Source organism: Peromyscus maniculatus, chromosome 1 (assembly GCF_049852395.1).
Source record: "Peromyscus maniculatus bairdii isolate BWxNUB_F1_BW_parent chromosome 1, HU_Pman_BW_mat_3.1, whole genome shotgun sequence".
Taxonomy (NCBI): Eukaryota; Metazoa; Chordata; class Mammalia; order Rodentia; family Cricetidae; genus Peromyscus; species Peromyscus maniculatus.
In genome coordinates this window covers 144,798,541-144,820,130 of record NC_134852.1, presented here as the reverse complement: position 1 = coordinate 144,820,130, position 21,590 = coordinate 144,798,541, and the positions used below count along the sequence as shown (strand labels likewise).

At 44.5% G+C, this 21,590-nt stretch overlaps 1 protein-coding gene across 5 annotated transcripts in view; it reads left to right on the top strand.

Annotated features, from left to right (window-relative positions):
• C1H10orf90 (chromosome 1 C10orf90 homolog) overlaps positions 1–21,590 on the top strand; it is a 234,928-nt gene that overhangs the window by 130,431 nt on the left and 82,907 nt on the right. For 2 of the 5 annotated variants that reach the window (XM_076554328.1, XM_015995841.3), the window contains exon 2: positions 20,434–20,525. The exons of 1 other annotated variant lie outside the window; for it this stretch is intronic. In XM_076554328.1, coding sequence (XP_076410443.1) covers positions 20,434–20,525 — 92 coding nt within the window. Of the gene's footprint in view, positions 1–13,996; positions 14,168–20,433; positions 20,526–21,590 lie in introns of those variants that run through there. 2 more of the 5 variants (XM_076554336.1, XM_006976934.4) reach the window with 2 other exon arrangements.

The window sequence follows — 21,590 nt, the reverse complement described above, 5'->3', positions numbered from 1 at the left end:
TTGTATCCAAGAATAGAGGAGATTGTTTCCAGATTGAGGAGGGCCCCTGCACAGTGCTCACCACAGAGCCCTCTGGGAAATGGGTAACAAAGTACTGCTATTGGCTGTGGTGCTCCTGTGACCCCATGGTCCTGCTCAGAGCTGGAGCAAACTGTGGGTACAAACCAAGGTTCTGAGCCACTGTTACATCCTCAGGGACCCACAGTGCCTGGCTCAGCTTGTTTCTGGGTAAGAGCAGCCACAGGCAAGGATCTGAGTACTCATGCCTCTTGTGGCAGGTGTTCCGGGGCAGCCCTGGTTTTCCGGGCTTTATGGTTCACTGATATTCATGCTGTGTTCCCTAATGAGGAGGTTCAGGAGGGAAAGGCCTGCAGGCTAAGGCTGATGAAAATGTGCTGCTGCTGCCTAGTTAGGAGATAGCCATGATTTCTCCATGTTGACTTCCAACTGGAAAATCCAAAGAAAGCTAAACATTTCTTTTAGAATTTCATATATACATACACACATATATACATACATTTGTATATATATATACATATATACATATATATATCACCATGAATTTTAAACTTCTTAAAACTATAAACCCATATAAACTCTTTCGTCTATAAGTTGCCTCGGTCATGGTGTTTTATATCTCAGCAACAGAAAAGTAATTAATACATCATCTATGCTAGGGTGCAGGATTTTGAAACTATGGTTGCTTTGGGGCCACTCACACTTCTGTAAGTAACCCCTCACCCATTCTTTATAAGTAAGTCCAGTAAACTAATTGGACTTAAGTGCATCATTTCTTTAGTCCACTGGTTCTCAACTTTTCTGATGCTGTGATCCTTTAATATAGTTTCTCATGCTGTGGTGACCCCCAACCATAAAATTATTTCTGTTGCTACTTCATAACTATAATTCTTCTACTATTATGAATCATGATGTAAATATCTATGCAGATGGTCTTAGGCAACCCTGGTGGAAAGGTCATTCGGTCCCCGAAGGGGTCATGGCTCACAGGTTGAGTACCCATGCTTTAGTGTTTCCTTGATGCCCCATCTGTGCTGACATCTCCCCAGGAAAACAAGGCAAAAAACAAAGCAAGAGGCCTCCATGAGCCTCAAGCTGGCAATCACTAGTCATTTCACAAGAGGGTGGAAGGATGGAGAAACAGCAGGTTCATGCCTCTCACAGTAGGCTCTGGCATGCCTTCTCCATCTCCTTTATGCAGCTTCTGCTGCAAGCTTGTTCCAGTACCCACAGGGTCTGGGTCTCCTAGGAAAGATGCTATCTGAACACTCTGGACTGAGTCCCTCACTGGAGACCCAGAGCTTGTCATTCAGCCCAGCTCAGCAAACATTTAATTAGCTCTCATCCCTGTTGGCAGCTGCTGCTCCTTAGCTTCTGCAATGTGGCAGGCACTTGTGCTAAGAACTTTCCAGGCAGTAATCAACTCCAGAAAGGGAATGGGAGTCATTTTCTCATTTACAGAAGAAGAGGGGCATTGACAGGGCCAGGATGCTGAAGTCATAGCTGGTGGCAGGCCTGTGTGGAACCCAATTCCTGGTAGCCTTACCCCCTCGAGCCCAGGACCAGTGACTCCTGCCAAAGGGAGGGGGCTGCAGTGCATCCAGAGAGGCAACTATGTAGCTGCTGCAGTGTGACATGGGGACAGAAACATGGAAGAACTGAAATAGTTGATGTTGGGTCAAAAGCTCCTTGGAAGAACCTGAACCAATCCTTAAATGGTAGGGTAGATTTCTCTGAGTTGGCTAATGTCTATGGACTTAGAAAAGCTGTCATTTTGGCCTTCAGTGTGCAGGGCTAAAGTATGTAGCCTGACTAGGAGCAGATTAAGTACATTGTCTGTGAAGCTAAGTGTGAACACCACACTTCCACAGTTGGGAGTTGGGTAAGGTTAACATGACAGAAGCATTTGCTTCATGCTCACTCAGAGGAAGCTGAGTCCAGACTTCACTGACTGGGAGTTGAATTGGGGTGACTCGTCTTTGAGCAGGTCCAGGGAAGTACCCATGCTAAATCCTAAAGAGAGGGGTTAAGGTTGCTTTCAGTGAGGTTTCTAGAGCCAAGAGCAGTGATGGGAAAAGGGATAAAGATGCAGTTGGAATTGCTACCAATTGATGGAGGGCAGCTTCAGCTCCTAGCTTTTATGCCCTCAGAGAAAATTGTGTTTACAGTGAAAATGCAAAAACTGAGCATTGAAGGTCCTCTGAGTTTGGCTTCTATTTCTGTGATAAATACCATGAACAAAAGCAAAGTGGGAAGAAATGGTTTATTTGACTTATGGGTTAGATAGCCCATCATCAAGGGAAGCCAAGGCAGAAACTAGAGGCAGGAACCTGGAGGCAGGAACTGAAGCAGAGACCATGGAAGAATGTTGCTTAATGGCTCTATTCCATAGCTTGCTCAGTTTGCTTTCTTATATACCCATAACCATCTTCCCAGTGCTGGAACTCTTCACAGTAGACTAGGCCCTTCTGCATCAACTGTCAACCAAGAAAATGCATCACATACTTGCCTACAGTCCAATAGGATGGGGGCATCTACTCAATTGAGATTCCCACTTCTCAGATCATTCTAGCTTGTGTCAAGTTGACAAAAAACTAAGTAACACAGAGGTCATGATAAAGTAATCCGTCATATGGATACAGAAATTAAGCCATAGGTCAAGGTAGGGAATGGGAGGCCTGAGGGGATAGATATGGAAGGAGCCAGACATAGTCCAGGGTCCTGCAAGCACAGTTGAGAAGCGTTGGCCGCCCATCCTTCCTCCATAACCAAGTTGTAGAGGACCCAGTAATTTGATGCCCTGGGTGAGATGGCCTGAGTTTATATGTCACTCCCAGCTGCCTAGCAACATCCAGAGAAAGGGAACTTGTTGCCAACCCAGGGAAGACAAGCAGATGTTTGGTAACTCCATTTTACATTGAACTAGTTGTACTTTTGTTAATAATTTGAATGGCCTTGTCAATTAAATATCCTGGATATCCATCCTTTGATAGAATTATAGATTGCAGTTTTTTATTCCTGTCTGTAGCAGCCTTTTCGTTTTTTATTATATCTCCTTGTGAACAGAAGATATAGCTTTACTGAAGTTCAATTTACACTCCCCCCCCCTAGTTTATTGCTGTTTCCTGAGTCTTATATAAGACAGCGTCACTGACTCCTGATTCACAAAGAGTTCTGCCATGTTGTATTCTAAAAGATGTTGGTCTGTGATTTGTCCCAGATTAATATCTGTGAAGTGTGAGAGGAAAGGGGTCAGGTGAGCCTTTCCCCAGTGAACTCTATGTCTGTAAGGAAGTTTACTTGGTCAGGATGAATCAGTCCTGTGTAAGGATTGTTGAATTGTCTTTGCAAACCTCATAGGATTTTTGTGTCTGTGTCAGGGTTCCTACTTCGAGAACTATTAATATTCTGGCCAACTAATCCTTTGTTATAGCTGTCTACTTTGTGTAGAATATGATGGTTAGGGGCATTCTTGGCCTCAGCCAATAGCATCTTCCTCCCCAGTGGTAACAACTGAAAATGATTATTTTTTTTTAAAAAAAGAAAAGAAAAAAACCAAAAATGCTTCTTGACAAGAGAATTTATAAATAGATCATGAGATATTTATTTAGCTGTCAAATAGTGAAAGTGAATAAACTTGAGATACAAACGTGGGCATAGGTAACAAAAGCAAATCAAAATAATAACAGAAATCAATGAAATATAAAAAAATTACAAGAACGCTAAGGGCTAGTTCTTAAAAAAAAATCAATAGAAATTTATCAGAAAAAAAAGTTTTAAAACATACCAAGAGCCACTGTCAGGGATGAGAAGGGAGGCGCCACTACAGAGCCTATAGATGCTACCTATCTTTTGAGTTGCTTAAAGGACCATGTCTCCTTTAAGAAAGATCTGTTTTGATTTCATCACTTTTCCCATTGGCTTTCCAGATTAATTTTCAGAAGATTTTAAAAATTAATTTTGATGCTAAACTTTTATATGTTATGAGTTTCAATATTGTTTTTCTAATCTATGATTTAGCCTCTCTCTACATGGGATTGCTTAGTGATGAGAAATTATTCAAAATAGTTGGCTTTATTCAACTTTTATTTAATAGTATTTTCTTTGAGATCTTTCTAAAGACAGCTTTTCCTATCCAGGGTGACAAAAGTATTAACTATTCTGTATTTTTTTTTTTTTTTTATTTTGAGCTAGGCTTTTATCTTCCTACTCTACCTCCCTAGTGTTGTGGTGTCAGGCATATACCACCATTCCTGGCTTTGGAAAAGAAATGTTTACTTTCACATTTTTTAGTTTATCAGCAGTTAATTGGTGGGTTTGGTAAGCAATAGGGATGCTATTTGAGTTTTCAAAATAATATGGATTATTTAATCATCATTTACTGCCATTCACTGTTTTTATTGCTAATATCTGCTAATATGCTATGCCTGCTCGTTATTTTCTACATTTCCAGGTGTCTCATCTTGTCTTTTGTGGTTTTTGTCCTTTTCTGCCAGTTTGGTGTTGTTTTTTCTCTAATAATACGCTTCATTTCCCCTCACTTTTATAGAATTTACCATTTGATAGGACAAGCCCGTGGCTGTTTCCCATCTGTCTTTCTGCAAATGCAGCCTTATTGGTTCCTTGATACCCCCTATCCCACACTCTCACCCTCCCACACACATAGAGATTACAGTCATCAGACTGCAGAGAATCCCACAGGGACCCTGGAAATCAGCTGCAGCTCATGTTGAAAGGCTGTCCCCATGGAATGTTCTGGAAAGATCTGGCATCCAAGTACCTGGTTAGGTCAGAATTGCTGGGCAGGTAAGGGAAACTGGAGAAGTTCAGAGGCTTGCAAAGTTCTCAGAAGTGGCCTTAAGTGGAACTGGCAGTGAGTGTTGGTCCATGGGACGTGTTTCTATCATGGCTTTCCAACTTCTGAGCAAAGCAATCTGGCCTTGAGACCTCATTGGCTACCGGTCCTAGGGGCATCCTTTGTGTGGTCAGGTTTTCTTCTTCCTTTAGTAGCTTCACCTAGCCCTGCTGCGTATGTCCCAAGCCCCCACCTAGCCCTGCTACAAGTCCCAAGGCCCCACCCTACCATCCTCCATATCCAAGCCCCCGCTTAGCTCTGCTGTGCATCCCAAGCAGCTTGAGCCATTTCCATTGCCCTTTGCTCCCCACACAACTTTTTTCATTTGATTTTTGTTTCCTATCATTTTATGCCTCTAAATCACTCCTAACTTGGAAAGTGTTTCAGGACTCCTTTGTGTAGATATCTAGAGATGCTAAACACTCCCCTCACCCTTGTGCATGTGTAAGTGTGTGTGTGTGTGTGTGTGTGTGTGTGTGTGTGTGTGTGTGTGTGTGTAAACTTTTTACAGCCCTGATAACAAGTGGACCTACACCAAGTGGCTTCTTGGGCCTCTTCCCTTTCAGGCTCAGAGAGGAAGGCAAGGCCACACCTGGAGCTGACAGAGAGCTACAATTACTGAAGCTAAGGCTTGGGCTCTCACTAAAGTTCAAGTTCATTAGTGAAACTCCCTTTGTCTTGTCCTCTGCTTTCTGATGAACTGGTACTTATTTTGCAATCAAGAGTAAAACCGTTGAATTATAATAATAACTAGCCTCATTAACTCTTTTGAGAATGTTAGAGCTCACATAAGCTCCAGGAGGGCAGAGATTTTTCTGTCTGTTGTGTCCATCACTGTGACCTCAGTATCCAGGCCAGCACCTCATCATGGTGGATGCTGCAGTAATGCTTACTGTGGAGGTAAAGAAATGAAATTCAACTGATGCTTCCACCAGCAGGCAGTATGCTGAGGGCCTCCTCTCCTCCACCTCTCTGGGCACTCATAATAATCCAGTAAAATAGAAAGCATAATGCTTCCTTGTAGATAGGGAAACTGAGGCACAGGGAAGGAAGGTGACTTGTCTAGGTTGAAAACTTCAGAAGCTGTGCAGGATGCAAGCCCACATCTGTGGTATTTCCTCAGCCTCATTTACAATACCAGGCCCTGTATGTGGAGTTCTCTTGTCCCAAATGCCAGCTCCAAAATAACCACAAAGAGGCTTAATATTAATTTCAAATGCTCAACCAATAGCTCAGGCTTGTTACTAACTAGCTCTTACAACTTAATCCATTTCTATTAATCTATGTACTGCCCCCGAGGCTCATCGCTTTTACCTCTATCCCATTTTGTGGGTCCAACTTGTTCTGCATCTAGCTGGCAACTCCAGACTCCACCCTTCTTCTTCCCAGCATTCTCCTACTCTGGCTTTTCCACTTTACCTTATTTTGTTCAGCTATTGACCAGTCAGCTTCTTTATTAAACTAGTCTCAGCAACATACATTCACACAGTGTAAAGGAATATTTAACAGCAAGCCCCATCTTTGACTGTCCACTGCTGTCATTTCCCTTCCCAGGAATACATGGTGGAGGGGCGGGGAGGATTTAGCACATGAGAAGATGCCCAATGTTGTCAGCCATCAAAGAAATGCAAGCACAGTGGGCTATCAGTTCACATGCATTTGGGTAGCTATAAGGAAGGATGTGACAATAATAGGTGTTGGCAAGGATGGAAAAACAACAACAGTAGAAACAAACAAACAAACAAAAAATGGAACCTGCCTATGCTATCACCCATGACAGAAGATGATCCAGTCACTTTGGAAAGCAATTAGTTTGGCAATTCTTCAAAATGTAAACACAGAGTGACAATACACCTCAACATTTCAGTATATGTAGGCACACAGCTGCATGAAAATCTGTACACAAGTGTTCACAGTAGTCTGGGTCACCCTAAATGCCCATGAGCTGATGAATGGATATCAGCTCACATGCAGCCTCTCCATGTAACAGAGTATTATCCAGCTATGAAAATGAATAAAGTCCCAGCGTGTGGTACAACATGAGGCAACTAGATAAATGAGGCTAAGTGAAAGAAAGGCAAAAAAGAAAGTCACATATCCCATCATCCCATTAAACGGAGCGTCCAGGATAGGCTAGCCAGAGAGCAAAGGCAGGTTAGAGTGTAACGAGGGCTGGTGTGACGGGGCCATGGGGAGTAACTGCTAATGGGTCTAGGGCTGCTTTGGGAGGGGATAGAGGTGTCCTGGAGACACTGAACTGTGCTTGTCCTGTTCAAGATGGAAGCTTTTGTTTGTTTGTTTGGTTGGTTTTGGTTTTGGTTTTGGTTTTTGGTTTTTTGAGACAGGGTTTCTCTGTGTAGCTTTGGGCCTTTCCTGGAACTCGCTTTGGAGACCAGGCTGGCCTCGAACTCACAGAGATCCACCTGCCTTTGCCTCCCGAGTGCTGGGATTAAAGGCATGCGCCACCACCACCCGGCTTTCAAGATGGAAGCTTTAAGGAAACTAAGTTGTACTCCACAAAACTGTTGTTTTAAACATACAGTTAATCATCTGGAGATGGGAGGAGCAGGCATAGCTCAGCTCAGCAGGAAGTGGTGTGGTTAGAGAACAACCAGGATGGCGAAGATCCAGGCCTCCGTTTCTAGTTTCATTTCTATTGCTGTGATAAAATATCCTGAGCAAAGGTGACTTAGGGGAGGAAAGGATTTGTTTAGCCTAATTTCTGGTTACAGTCAATCATTTTGGAAAAGTCGGGGTAGAAACTCAAAGCTTCAGCTAGTCATGTCATATCTATGGTCAGGGGCATCGGGAATGAAGCCACCACGCTGCCTACTCACTGCTGCTTTCATCTAGCTTTCTACTGTTCTGTAGAGTTCAGAACCCCCTGCCTAGAGAATGATGCCACCCACAGTGGGCTAGGTCTACATCACCTAGCAATCAAGATCAAGGCCATCCTTCGCAGACATGCCCACAAGCCAGCTTGGTCTAGATAATTTCTCATTAAGACTTTCCCAGATGATTCTGGATTGTGTCAAGTTGACCCTTAAAGCTAATAGACATGATGTCATTGACTGACTGACATCATCAGGTTTGACTGAGTGAGACTGATTCTGCTGCTTCCTGCCTGAGGCTTTAGGGGGAAGCCCTGCCTATCTTGGGGCCACCATTTCCTTCTTTGTGTTGAAGTAGGAGTGGCTAGGAGAATGTCTCTGGAGGCTTTTAATTCTTATGTGCTTCTCACCTCCAGGGGCAGTTTCTGTGATTCTTGTCCTAGCATGAGGTTTATTTTAAGCAGAAAGGCAGGGTAGAGAGGACAGGGACCACTGAGAGCTGTGACTGCGTTCAACCGTGACAAAAAGCCTGAGAACTCAAGGGGCAAGCCTTCCAGGTGAGAGCAACCTCATTCTAATTGTTCAGCATGCCTGATAAGCTGTTAGAGAGTCCTGCAGAGGCTCCTTCGCCTTCTAAGCAGGGATCCAGCTAATGGCAGGAGTGTGGGCAGGTCTCTCCAAGCCTGGGCTTTTCCTCTCCTGTTGGGCTCTCAGATCCAGCCCAGCGATGGTGCATCTCCCCACTCTCCACCCCAGCTGCTTGATGTGCTGTGTGCAGCTAATGGCTCTTCTAATGACAGACTTACCACGTGGGGCTTTCAGACACAGCACCAGCCTCATTTGTCCAGCTCTTGGCGAAGCCTGTAATCAGCTCAGTGGGCTCTGGGAACCAGGCTTGCTGCTCTGGCCAATTCAGCCAAACAGACTAACAACAAGAAGCCACGAGTCCCATACCCAAGTGTCACACTGCTCCACCCTGACATCTTATGAGAATATTTTTGCATCTTATTTCTCTAATGAACCTGAGTTGACAGGTTCCTCTGATGTCCCTGGAGTGCATACTTGGCAGATGGTCTTAGGCCATCTCTGGTCCTCTTTTGAAGAAGTTTCAAAACTGTCCCATTTTCTGTCCCCATGTTTGGTCACCCTTTAGCCTTGAACCCTTGCTCATCCTCTAGAAAACTACATGCCTGTGCCTAATGACCTGGGCAACTGGGTTTCCCTTACAGGCTGGATGTCATGTGGGCTGAAGCTGCAAAGGAGGCTTCCTCTGCTTGGTCACCATTGCCCCACTTTTTTGCAGCTACCCACCTGAATAATGGTTTCCCCTGAAATCAAATGGCTGACTTCAATAGGGTATAATAATGATTTGTGTTTGGCAAGCTTGATGAAGAAGAAAGTATAGCATGAGAAGCCCAACGCAAACTAGGCCAGTTTCTTCTTACTGAAAGGACAAAGTTCAAGTGGAGACTGCCGCCCTCTCCTGTAGCTTGAGTTTTCCTGCCTTGCCCACAGTCAGGACAAATCTTTGTCACCCGCCAGTCCCACAGCTGCTCAGACCCAACCAAGTAAACACAGAGACTGATATTGCTTATATACTCTATGGCCATGGCAGGCTTCTTGCTAACTGTTCTTTTATCTTAAATTAATCCATTTCCATAAATCTATACCTTGCCATGTGGCTGGTGGCTTCCCGGTGACTTCACATGCTGCTGGTCATGGCGGCGGCTGCAGCCAGTCCTTCTGCTTTCCTGTCCTTTTATTTCTCCTCTCTGTTAGTCCCGCCTATCCTTCCTGCCTAGCCACAGCCGATCAGGTTTTATTTATTAACCAATCAGAACAACTTGACATACAGACCATCCCCCAGCACAGCCAAGTGCAGACCATCTCAAACACCTGCACTCAGGCCCATGGTCCTAATCATCCTCTATGCGGACCTGCTGGGTAACGCCACAAGGAACCTGAGAATGGGCTCCCACAGGACATACAGAACATCCCACAGCACTCTCCCATACACCTTGGCTCACATGTCCTCAACACTTCATGTCCCAGCCATGGTAGGACAGGACTCCATGAGAGAATGGGGCATTGAGCCCTCATGAGATGCCAACTGGCTTAGGTTACAGCTGAATGGGGTCTGGAGCCTAGTGTCCCTGCAGCCTGCCTGCACTCTTCCCAGATGACCATGCTGTGCCCTCCTAGAGCCAGAGGAACAAAGACAAGAGTCTCTCCTTCCATCTTCTTCCATCAAGTCTTCCTATGATATGAGGCATGGCTCTCCACTTAGGTTCCTGTGGAATGGCGGGATGTTTAGTACCCACACCTGGGCCCTGATTTCCCCGACTGGGCTCTACCCACTAACTCTGTAGACTACTCAGAAAAAGAGAAGTCTCTCCTTCCTTTTCACCTCCAAATCCACTTTGAAAGAGTGTGGGCCACATGACACTATTTGCCCATGTTCAGTTGCAGCCATCTGTCACCACTGATCAGGACCTTAACCATGATCCTACCTCCCATTTCCCCCTCACTCCATGCAAGCAGTAGCCTAGGAGGGAAAGATAACTCGTTAAAAATGGTGGCTTTCATGTGGCTGCTAATATGGTCTATGTATCTGCCTCTCTCCCCTACAGATTTTCCAAGTAAATACTGTAGGGCTGGGGTGATTGAAAGACCTGAGTTCAACCCAAAAAAACATAAAAAAAAAGCTGAGCACAGTTGTACATGAAGTCATCCCAATGCTGGGGAGGCAAAGTCAGGCAAGTCCCTTGAGCTGGCTGGCCAGCCAGCCTACCTTCTGTAGTGAGTTATAGGCCAAGGACACTGTCAGAAACCAAAGCTGGTTAAAGTCTGAGGAATGATGCTCGAGATAGCTCCCTAATCTCCATGTATGAAAGAACTGTGGTCTACCTAAGAGACTATCACATAAGATCAAGACAGAGCCACAGAATGAAGGGCAAAGCAGAAGCTGCAAGAAAGAATGAGAAGCCAAGACCCAGATATTTGTGCATCCACTGTATTCAACATTACTCAAGCAGCCAAAATGCAGAGGCATCCCAAGTGCTAGCTAATAAACGAATAGATAAGCAGATTGCCATCTATCTGTACAACAGGATGCTACTTGGCCTTCAAAGGGACAGGGAATTCCAACACATATATAATCCCGAGGATATTATATTATATGAAACATACCCGTCAACAATGTTGCTTGTATGTTCAACTCAGATGCCGTTCCTAATGCTGGGGACTCATAAAGGCAGGAGGCTAGGTGCCAGGGCCTGGAGGAGTGTCAACAGAGAGTTGGTATTTTGTAAGGATGACTTCAGTTCTGTAAGATGGGAAGTTCTAGGAGCTAGATGGAGTAACTGTTGTGTAGCAACCTGACTGCTCTTAGTGCCACCAAATCTCATGCTTTAAAATAAAAGAGATGGGAAATGTTACATTGTGTATGTTTACAACAGATCTTTACACCCTTAAGAGGCAAAGATCTCCATGTCACCTCCCGCTCCCCATTAGGCTATGGTCTCTTCAGGGACAGGGACTTCTGAGTGCTGTGTGTCTATGTTCTTCTGGTTCTGTACTGTACCAAGGCTAGGGGTGGTGGTGCTGATGCTGTCATGTGAGCAAGCCTCACTATGAATGTGGGATTTGTACATGCCTATCATATCGGGTGGTCTTCACAGTTGAGGATAGTGGCCTTGCTCTGCCCCCCCCCCAGAGGAGACTCACATTCCTGCCACTTAGCAACAGAGCCACTGCATCAGATTTCCAAGAAACTGTGCCTCACACTCTGGGGGTCTTGCTCAATTAGATTCCCTGGGACTGAAAAAAATCCACAGGCTTTTTAAATGTCTTTGTTTTACTCCATAATTGACTAATTATATGGACGGTGCCTAGCCAACATCTGCCTCGAGGTCAGCCCTCCATCCAATTCAGCCATTGTGACCTGATGGTGACACACCTCGGGTTCAGCCAGTGACATTCACATTGCCCAACTGCTTACAAAGGCACTGCTCATCTAGATAATGACCACGCTGTGGATGCCTCATCCCAGAGCATAAAGCTGTCACCATCCCAAATGATCCGTTTCATTGAAGGTTCCGAATTATGCAGCTGGCCAGATCTCCCCTTTGGCCTTAGCCATTGCATCTCATGCTTGAGTAGTGATTCATGTGTGGCAGGGCCATCTCAGCCCAGGGTTTTCAGTTCAGCAACTTCTGTAGTGTGTTACTAGCTCCTATCCCAGTTTAAACAGCACATCTCTATGTGGTTAACCATAATCATCTCCTTTACCTGTGCATTCACTGTTATGGTTTGTTTCCTGTATCCAACCGTAGTCTGAAAGTATCAAGTGGCAAACCCCAAAAGGAAACCACTCATGTTTTAGAAGTTGGATTGTGCTGAGGAGATAGGTTGATGGGTAAAGTGCCTACAGCACAAGCCTGAGGACCTACTTTTGATTCCCTAGAATCTACATTTGAAAAAAAAAAAAAAAAAGAAGAATCCAGAGTTAGGGCTGGAGAGAGGACTCAGTAGACTGAGCTCTTATTGAGCAGTGTGAGGACTGGAGTTCAGATCCTAGCACCCAGGTAACAAGCTGGGCATTGTCACTTACAGGTCTGTAACCCCAGCGCTAAGGAGGTTAGAGGTAGGACAATCGCTGGGGCTTGCCAGCTGCTAGTCTAGCTGGAAAATGACCAGATCCAGGTTCAGCTAGAGACTCTACCTCAAAAGAATAAAGTAGGCAGGCCGTGGTGGTGCACGCCTTTCAATCTTAGCACTTGGGAGGCAGAGTCAGATGGATCTCTATGAGTTTGAGACCAGCCTGGTCTACAGAGGGAGTTGCAGGACAGCCAGGACTGTTACACAGAGAAACCCCCTGTCTCTGCAAAACAAAAACAAAAACAAAAACAAAATAAGGTAGAGAGTGATAGAGAACCCTCCTTTGGGCTCTGACAACACACATACACAAATGTATCAGTACACACATGGGCATATACAACACACACACACACACACACACACACACACACACACACACACATCCCAGCATGATGGTGCATATTTGTAATCCCAACACTGAGAAGGTAGAAACAGGCAGATCTATGGGGATTATTGGCTGGTCAACCTAGCCTACTTGGTAAGTTCTAAGCCAATGAAAGATCCTTGTCTCAAAACAAACAAACAAAAAAATAAAGCCAACAACAACAACAAAAAAAAACAGTATAAATGGTACCCAAGGATTGATAATGAAGACTGTCTTCTAGCCTCCACCTGCACACACACACACACACACACACACACACACACACACACACACACCACAGAGTTTTACTACAGCATATTATGGTGATTGTTCATGCTTTGTCATTGGTTACTGTTGCCAATCTAGTATTCTCTCTGATTTTTCAATGTATTTGTCATAGGTCACTTAGTACAGGAAAGGCACAGTATGTAGATAATTGATACCATCTGCAATTCTAAGACTCTAGTTGGGTCTTGGACTACTCCCCTTGCTAGAAAAGGGGGAATAACTGTAGAAGCAACTTTAAATTGAGTCACATCTAAATCACAAGATAATCTTCTTCATATCTTAGGGTCAAAGATAGTTTATTTGATTGTATAAAAGCCAACCATAAAGCTATTACAATAGATGGAATGTCATATTCCTGAATTTGAGCTAGACTAACATAAAAAAACTATCAATAAGTAGATTAAATTGTTTAACATTGTGATGTTAGCTGAGTATATTTAGTCTTAAGAAACTTTAAAAATGATTTATTTTTATTTTTTAAAATTATACGTATCTGTACAAGTCTGTGTACATGTGAGTGCAGGTCTCCACAGAGTCCAGAAGAGGGTGTTAGATGCCCACGAGCTAGATTTACCAGTGGTTGTCATTGACCTAGTGTGAGTGCTAAGAACTCAGCTTTGTTCATCTGCAAAAGTGGTCCATGCTCTTAACCTCTGAGACATCTCTGCAGACCTCCTGAGGAACATTTACACTGACCGACTCACTGCTTTAGTAAGTAACTGACATTGTCACGGCAAATGAAACACAAGAAAGTAGAGGCAGGTTGGGAAGAAATCTTTTGGCTCTGGATGGTACTTAAAGGTTTTTTCCTCAGGTCTAACTGTTCCCTGTAGGAAGCTTTTAAACAATTCATATGAAACTCATTGTACTTTTCAAATGAGTCTCAGATGTTAACCCCAAATTAGTGGTGACGAGAAGTGACCTTGAAGTGGCTATACACCACCTGGTTGCTAGGTAAACATTCCAATGATTTCATCAGCCAGACCAGGGTGGAACGTTGGAAGCCTGACTCATTCTGAGAGTAGCAACAGATACAAACTGTGGCTATGTTCCTTGATTTGGCAAAGCACATCTTCATCATTAGATGGTCTCTGAAATGAAGTAAGATGGCTTTTAAGCATCAGTGGGACATGATCAAACTGTCTAGGGAAGGTATGTTCTGTTTTTTCCCCTTCACAGATATCAGAATATAAATGTTATGTTTGTCTGATGTATACTTGGTGTCTTCAACTGACCAGACATCATTGAAACCAAGTTCCAGGAAGAGATGTGATGTTAGCTGGAGTCAAACTGATTATCAGGCACAGGAGGATGTGTGCCTGGTATACATTTGTCTGGGACAGGGCTGCAAGTTGACTTGTTTCCCCCTGAAAGATGTGTCAAGCCTAACCCTTGATGGCTTAAGAATAACCTTATTGAAAAGCAGAGTCTCTGAAGATATGGCTGTGTTAAGGGGAAATCACACTGAATTAGGGTAGTCCCTACACCTAGTATCTTTACAGGGGCAAAAGGATTTAGAGAAAATGGCTGTGGGAAGATGGAGGCAGAGGCCTGAGCCAGGTGGCTACAAGTCAAGAAAATGAAGGGATTCCAGCAACGTCCAGAGTCTGGGAGTCACAGGAAGAACCATCCCCAGCAGCCATCAGCGGAAGCACAGCTTTCCTCAGTTTCCTACGGTCACCTTAGTTTCCAGCCTCAGAGCTATAAGAGAATAAATTATTGTTGCTGTGAGCCTCACGGTTTATGTCAATCTGTTATGCCATTTATGGACAACCTGTATAGACTCCAACACAGCCTTGAATGTGCAGATAAGTGCATGTCAGAGTCCTTCTGAGAGGAGGTGACTTTGAACTGTGTCAGAGGTGAGGGGTTAGGAGTGATCCCAAGGAAAGGCTGGGAGGCAGTACATGTAAACAAGTTGTGGGACAGTACAAGGCTGTGAAGAAGTTCATGGTACCCACATCCAGTGTGTGAAGTAGTCTTATTTCAAGGGTTCCTGTCCTGGTTCTCTTTGAGCCTCTGGGTGCCCATACATGTGCACTCCAATGTCATATTTTCTAAGCCATGGAGCCTCTGTATGAAGTCACTGCTGGTGGTGTTCACGGGTTTTAGCCAAGCTCGCCAGGAACTTTGGTTGGTAGCCACTGGTCAAGGAGTTAGCTTGCCAAGACCAGGGAGCACAGGAAAAATATACTGGTGCCATGGAGAGGAGCCTTTCCACAAGACCAGCTTTGCCTTTGGGGAGGATCCTGGGAGTGAGAGAAGGCAGGGATGCAAAAGGTAATGCTTCTATTTGTACTATAGGTAGATGTGGTTATGACTGCTCACCAAGAATGTAGGCAGAGGGATGCAGTGGCGAACTCTAGGGAGGTTAATTGATAGCATTTTGGGAAAGGCTGAGTCAGGGATGACTTGGAGCAGCTGAGCTTAAAGCTGGTACTCATGAAGGGGATCTGGACCCCCTGACTAGATTGTTCCAGGTGGGTGTGTTATGAAGCAGAGGTGAACAGAAGACATCAAGGAGAGAACCCAGAAAAGTAGACAAAAGGCCACATTGTTCTAGAAGTCCCAAATGGAAACCTCTAGAAGCTTAACTGAGGTTAAATCCCACAGAGACAGTGAAATCTAAATCTTCAAAGGGGTTTTTCTCTATGAAATGTGTTTTAAAACAGTGAAAGGAGACAGAGTAAGCCATGGTTTCTGTCAGATTAGAAATGCTCTTCTACAAAATCCACCAGGACAGGGGAGAGGGGTCTGAGTGCACCTTGCCTGTGACACCATGGCTGAGATATAAAAGGAAGTGCACTCAGGCACACACCCAGGACCCATACACTCCCCTGTTTGCATGTGACATTGATGGATTGATTCATTAAGCTATACACAATGGCTCTTGTCGGCTGTGTGTAGGGACACCTCGAGTGGTGTTGGACAACGTGTGGGAATTTATTATTCTGTATGTACATCCTGTGAGTTATCAGAGTGTGACTAGCTCTTGTCTCTATTCTTCACCTTGCTCCGCTTTCCCTCTTCCTTTTGTCTTCTGCTTGGTTGTGAAGCTTTTTCCCCACCCATTCCCATTTTTTTGTTTCCATTCTCCTATGATAATCTTCCTAGCTATCTTGACCTAATTCAGAATCACCTAGGAGACATACCTTTGGACGTGTTTGTGAAAGTGTTTCCAGAGAGATTTAACTGAGGTGGGAGGACCCCCTGAACATGGGCAGCACCATCCCATGGCCTGGGGCTCTAGACTCAATAAAAAGAGGCAAAGGAGAAAGTGAGCTGAACCACCAGCATTAATCTCTGTTTTCCGACGGTGGACAGCATGTCTCAGTGTGGCCAGCCCTTCCCCAGCTAGGATCCCTCTCCCTGATGCACCATGATAGACAGTAACTTATGACTATGAGCCAGAACAAACCTTCCTTAGTTCCTTTTGTCATTATTTTGTCACAGCAATAAGGAAAGTCACTAAGGCATGCCATACCTGGTGAGGCCACTTCTTGTATCCTAAACTTTCCCTTGTCCTCTCAACTGGAAGAGCTTCCTGTGGCATTTTGAGGCCCATGACAACAAGTCCATGACATTGCCTTGATGTCCTTTGGAGGGGAGGACATCCCTCCCACCTCTGCTCCTCAGCCCAGGGCCTGTCTCTTTGGCAGGATGGCTTAGTTTGTTGGTATTGGCTCAGCCTGCTGTGGCCCCTTGGAGAGAGATCAAGTGGTAGAACAGCTTTGGGTATGTGGCTCAGGCTGAGTTGAGATACAAGTGTGATTCTTCCAACAGACTCAGGAGAGATCACCTCCTGGCATATGCTAGTGAGTTAGTGAGTAGACAAACTGCCTGATCACAAAGGACCAGACCACTGAATACCATGCATCAACAAAGATGACTGTAGATCATTGGATGATTTTAACTAGCTGCATCATAAATATCAGCTGGCTGATGGTTGCAGTAGGCTTATACTAATTGAAGCCTCGTTTTATCCCCATGCACAGAGGTGGGGCACAGATCTTTGCAAGTCACAGGGTCATTTTTAAATCAAAACATCATGGTTCCCTTCTGGGTCATCAGACTTATCATCTATAAGGGATGTTGTTAGTCTAAGACCATGTTGTACTTGAGCTACCTCAAGTGTGCTGGAAAACTGGCTGAAGCATGGATGGAAGTCTAAGCTCCCCAATAGGATCCTCATAGGTGGATCTGGGGATGGTACCTCCAGAACAGATGTTTCTTATCAATTCCTCTAATGCTGGACCTTTGCTGGAGGGGCACACTTGAAGAGACTCTGCTCTGGGATAGAATTGAGGCATGGTTAGCCATCATAGCTTTTTCCCCAAAGTGCGAAGACAGAGGTTGAGGGCACTCAAGAATAAATAGAGCACTCTCTAAGAGATGATCCACAGGCAAGTAAAGGGTACTCAGCAGAAAGGGACCTGAGCAAAGGTGTTGTCCAAGGTCAAGTTTGGCCTTTTGTCAATGTTCTGTCTTGGTCTTTTATATGATAATCACAGTAGTTATGGTCCACTATATGGTGAAGCATTATTGACAGTAAGTTCCTACCAGCAAAGGGATGGAGCAGCAGTCCAGCAAAGGGATGGAGTAGAAATCCAGCAAAGGGGACTATGAGGGCTCAGCAGCATCAGCCCCCTATTCTGACTTTGTAGTTAGAGAAAACAGAAGCAGTGAGGCAATAAAAGTTGTGTGCAGTCACATGACTACAATTGATACCTCAGCTATGAGTCTTGAGATAAAAAACCTAACTGGGTATGAATCCTTCAGTTGGTCAGGCCCCACAACCTAGGCCAGTTCTTTCCACCTAAGGCCATTTCTTTATGAGTCACTTTACTGTCTTTGTAGATTGCCTCATACACTGTATTAATGTCACAGTCACATGTTCCATAGGCTTTTGGTTCTTTTCCATAATGTGTTCTTGTGTTTTTCTGTGTTGTTACATAGACTTAGTATGCATATTTGAAGGCTCCCCAGTCTCTCTACCTGACTCTCCCCAATTATTGTGGTACAGGAAATAGGATACTCCAAAATGTGTGCATGTTCTGATCCATCCTTGAGATGAAGACAGTACCTTGGATTGTCCAGGTGGGCTCACTCTAGTCCAGGAACCCTTGTTCAAGGAAAACACTGAGTAGGGCAGAGTCAAGGAGAAGGGGCAGCAGCCAGCACAGATCTGGAGGGAGGCAGGCTCAGGTTAAGGAATATGGACAGTATGTAGCAGCAAGAAATCCTGGGGTCAAGGACAGTAATCCCCACTGCCCAGCATCCTCAGAAAGCAACGCTGGGCTGCTCATTTGATTTTTATCCCAGTGTTGGACTTGACTTCCACAACTGTAGAGGATTCATTCATCTTGTGGCCATTATTTACAGCAGGCATAGGAAGCTTATACTTACTCACTCATGCTTCCCAATCCTGGCAGCCTTCCCTTTTCCCCACTAGAAATGTGCTTATTATGATATGATATTACGTTCTGCACATTGCACTGAAATCAACTTAGTTCTGTCACTCAAATGTTCCTAGTAACCCTGTGAAGTAGCTACCTCCATATTCTCCATCACACAGGAACCAGGGTATGCCAGGCAATGTGTTCAAACCTATCCATGTACCCAGAGCTGAGACCCAAGCCCTGGGACTCCGTGGTCCAATTTTAGTGGCTGCCTGACCACTGGTACTACCACATTAGTGATGCTGAACTTTGGCAAGACCTTGGGCTGTAACAATGGCACCCTCTGCCATTTATGGCATATTTACCTGGTACTCCATCCTTACCCAAGTGCTTTGATGAGGATCTCCCAGGGCAGTGAGGGCAAGGCCTGTGTTTCTGTAGGAGATACCATTGTCTGTATTTATGGGCAATGACAGGGTCCACAGCTAATTCACTGAGGGTCAGCTAGGGCCAGTCTAGAGAAGATGAAAACCCATATGGTTCCCAGGACTGTGCTGATTCAAAGTCCTCACTCCCATGCCACGTTACACAAGCAGGCCAGGTGACCTCTGTCTTCATCGCTGTCAGATCATCGTGAAGCATCAACATTTTACAGGAACACCAGGCCCTTCAGGTCTGATAGTAGTGCTTCACAGAAAGTAATCAGTGCACGTCACCTTGGATGACCCTCTGTCACTCAGTGACAGTCATAGATGGAGTCACAGCCCAAGTCAGAATGTGATGGAAGTTCACTGTCACTCAAAGACAGGATGTAATGGAGGTAGGATTTGGGTGGGTTAGAGGTGACCCTTGAAAACCCCCAGAGTCAAATCCTGGCCCCTTCACAAATCTGCCAAACTTGACAGTACTGTGGTATATGATTTTCTCCAAAAAATGCCTTAACCTTTATCTAAACAAGCAGGGAATCCTTTTTATGGTACTGGAGATGGAGTCCTCACCCCTACGCTAATTCTATCATATTCTAGAATTCTGACATAGCATATTAAGTTTAGAGAGCCTGTTTTTTGACATTTTTAATCTCTAGGACCAGCATCATCCATTGTAGTGTTTTGAAAAGTCACATTCTAGAGAATGTGGTTTAGAGAGACAAAGTTTTGCCTCTGGTCTGAAGAGACTAGTCTCTGGCTATTCTTGCCAGCTTTTCCTACGTCTGACTCACATTTCCATAGGAACATCCTGGCAACATTACTGTGAGAGATCTCAGGGTCCATTGCTGTCACTGTGAACCCTCAGCCAAACTTGGCTCAGTTCTGCCTCAGGACACAGGTTAGCTTTAAGAAGCTCCTTGCTTCCATCCACAGATGCTTTCCCCAAAAGCACCTCTGCCTGGAGTTCTAGGAGTCAGGCAGGGTGGGTTGCATCCATCAGGAAGCTTAAGCCAAGAGACGTTTTGTTTATGTATCTGTCCTTATCTACATCCAGTCCTTACCACAGCCTCGGTTGTCTCTACAGCAGAAGCTCCTTATGTCGTCCCCAAAATATCTTCACACTCTCTAAAGCGGCTAGACAGCCAGTGCCTGGTCCCCCACTGTCCCTCTAGTTACGGTTGCATTGAGAAATTGGCCAAATTTCTGTATTTCTGTATTTATGACTTGATGCTAGAGGTGGTTGGAAATGTAGAAATGTGGTTTTCTCTCTCTCTGACTGTAAACTCGAGACAATGGAAACATGATTAGAGCCACATCTGGCCAACCACTTACTGAATCTGAAGAATAGAAACAACTGTATGGGGAAGGACTTTTGTACCCGAATCAATAATAATGAGCCCTGAGAGCAGAAGTGACTGGAACAGTGAAGAGAGGACACAGGTTTTGTCACAGCTTGTAATATGCCGGAGCTGCTATTGGCTGCTATATTGTGTGAGTGGGGGACATTACATTTGATAGTAAAATTGAAGTTGTGCATTCTATTTTATCCTTTGGTGTACTAAAAGTAGCCGTGTCATGTCCTTTTGTCTAGGATTACTGGACACGCGCTATAGTACAAATGATCAAATCGCCCTTAAAAGTCTCCAGTCTGATGTTACAGAGAGGAAGTTGGACTTCGCCAAGGTAACATATATTTGAGACTTCTAGACTGGTCAGCAAAAGGTGTTGGACTATAAAACACGATTGCTGGCCTGCTAGAGATAGGTTTGCGGTTTGTTTTCTTTAATCGAATGTCGAGTTAATGAATCCTGAAAAATCCAACCACACGTGATTAGAAATTTTACAGGAAACTATAGGTGTGTGTGTGTGTGTGTGTGTGTGTGTGTGTGTGTGTGTGTGTGTGTGTACATTTTAAAGTAACTCTTCCATAGTCTTCAACAATTTGTAAGTTTGCAGTATCAGAGAAGAGTATGACAGTCTACCTCAATTTGAAAGTTGGGGAGGGGATCCAGACTATCATGCCATGTAGCCCCCTGAAGGTCATGAGGAAGTACTTTGAAATATAACAAGCTAGTACAGATGTTTTAACTGGAAAAAATGTCAGCAGTGTGAAATAGAAACAAAAATTAGAAGTCATGTTTGCATAATGAAGCGATTCAAACCAGAGGGCGAAGAACTCTGCACACAGTGGTTAACATCAATATGCCAGGGTCTGTGCAACTGGTTGGCTCGTTTGATACTTCTGTTGGCCCACAGTGTGAGTCCTGATGTTGAGCCCTTTGTCCAGAAGCCAAAATGAAGCTTCCATGTAAAGCCATGCACTTCACACATGCAAATCTTGAAGCGCCTAAGCTGGGCACCCCAGAGCTCTCATTTCCTCCTTCGCTTTGGAGGTCTACCCCACAGGAGAGCTCACCTGCCGTGTCTTACAAATATTTTCTTATAACAGAGTTAAATGGTAAATATGTCTGTTTTTTTTTTCTAAAAAAAAAAAAGTGTTTTATTTAACTCCGCATTTAGTTAAGATCTACAGTTCATCTAGGGATCCCTGGCCCTAGTCTCCCAAGATAAAGGATGCTATTCTAGTTTGGTTTCTGTTGCTATGACAAAACCAACTTGGGAAGGAAAGAGTTAATTTGGCAAACAGTTCATCACCAAGAGGAGCCAGGGCAGGAGTTCAAGGCAGAAACCTAGAGGCAGGTACTGACTCAGAGACATGGAGGAGTGCTGCTTACTGGCTTGCTCCCC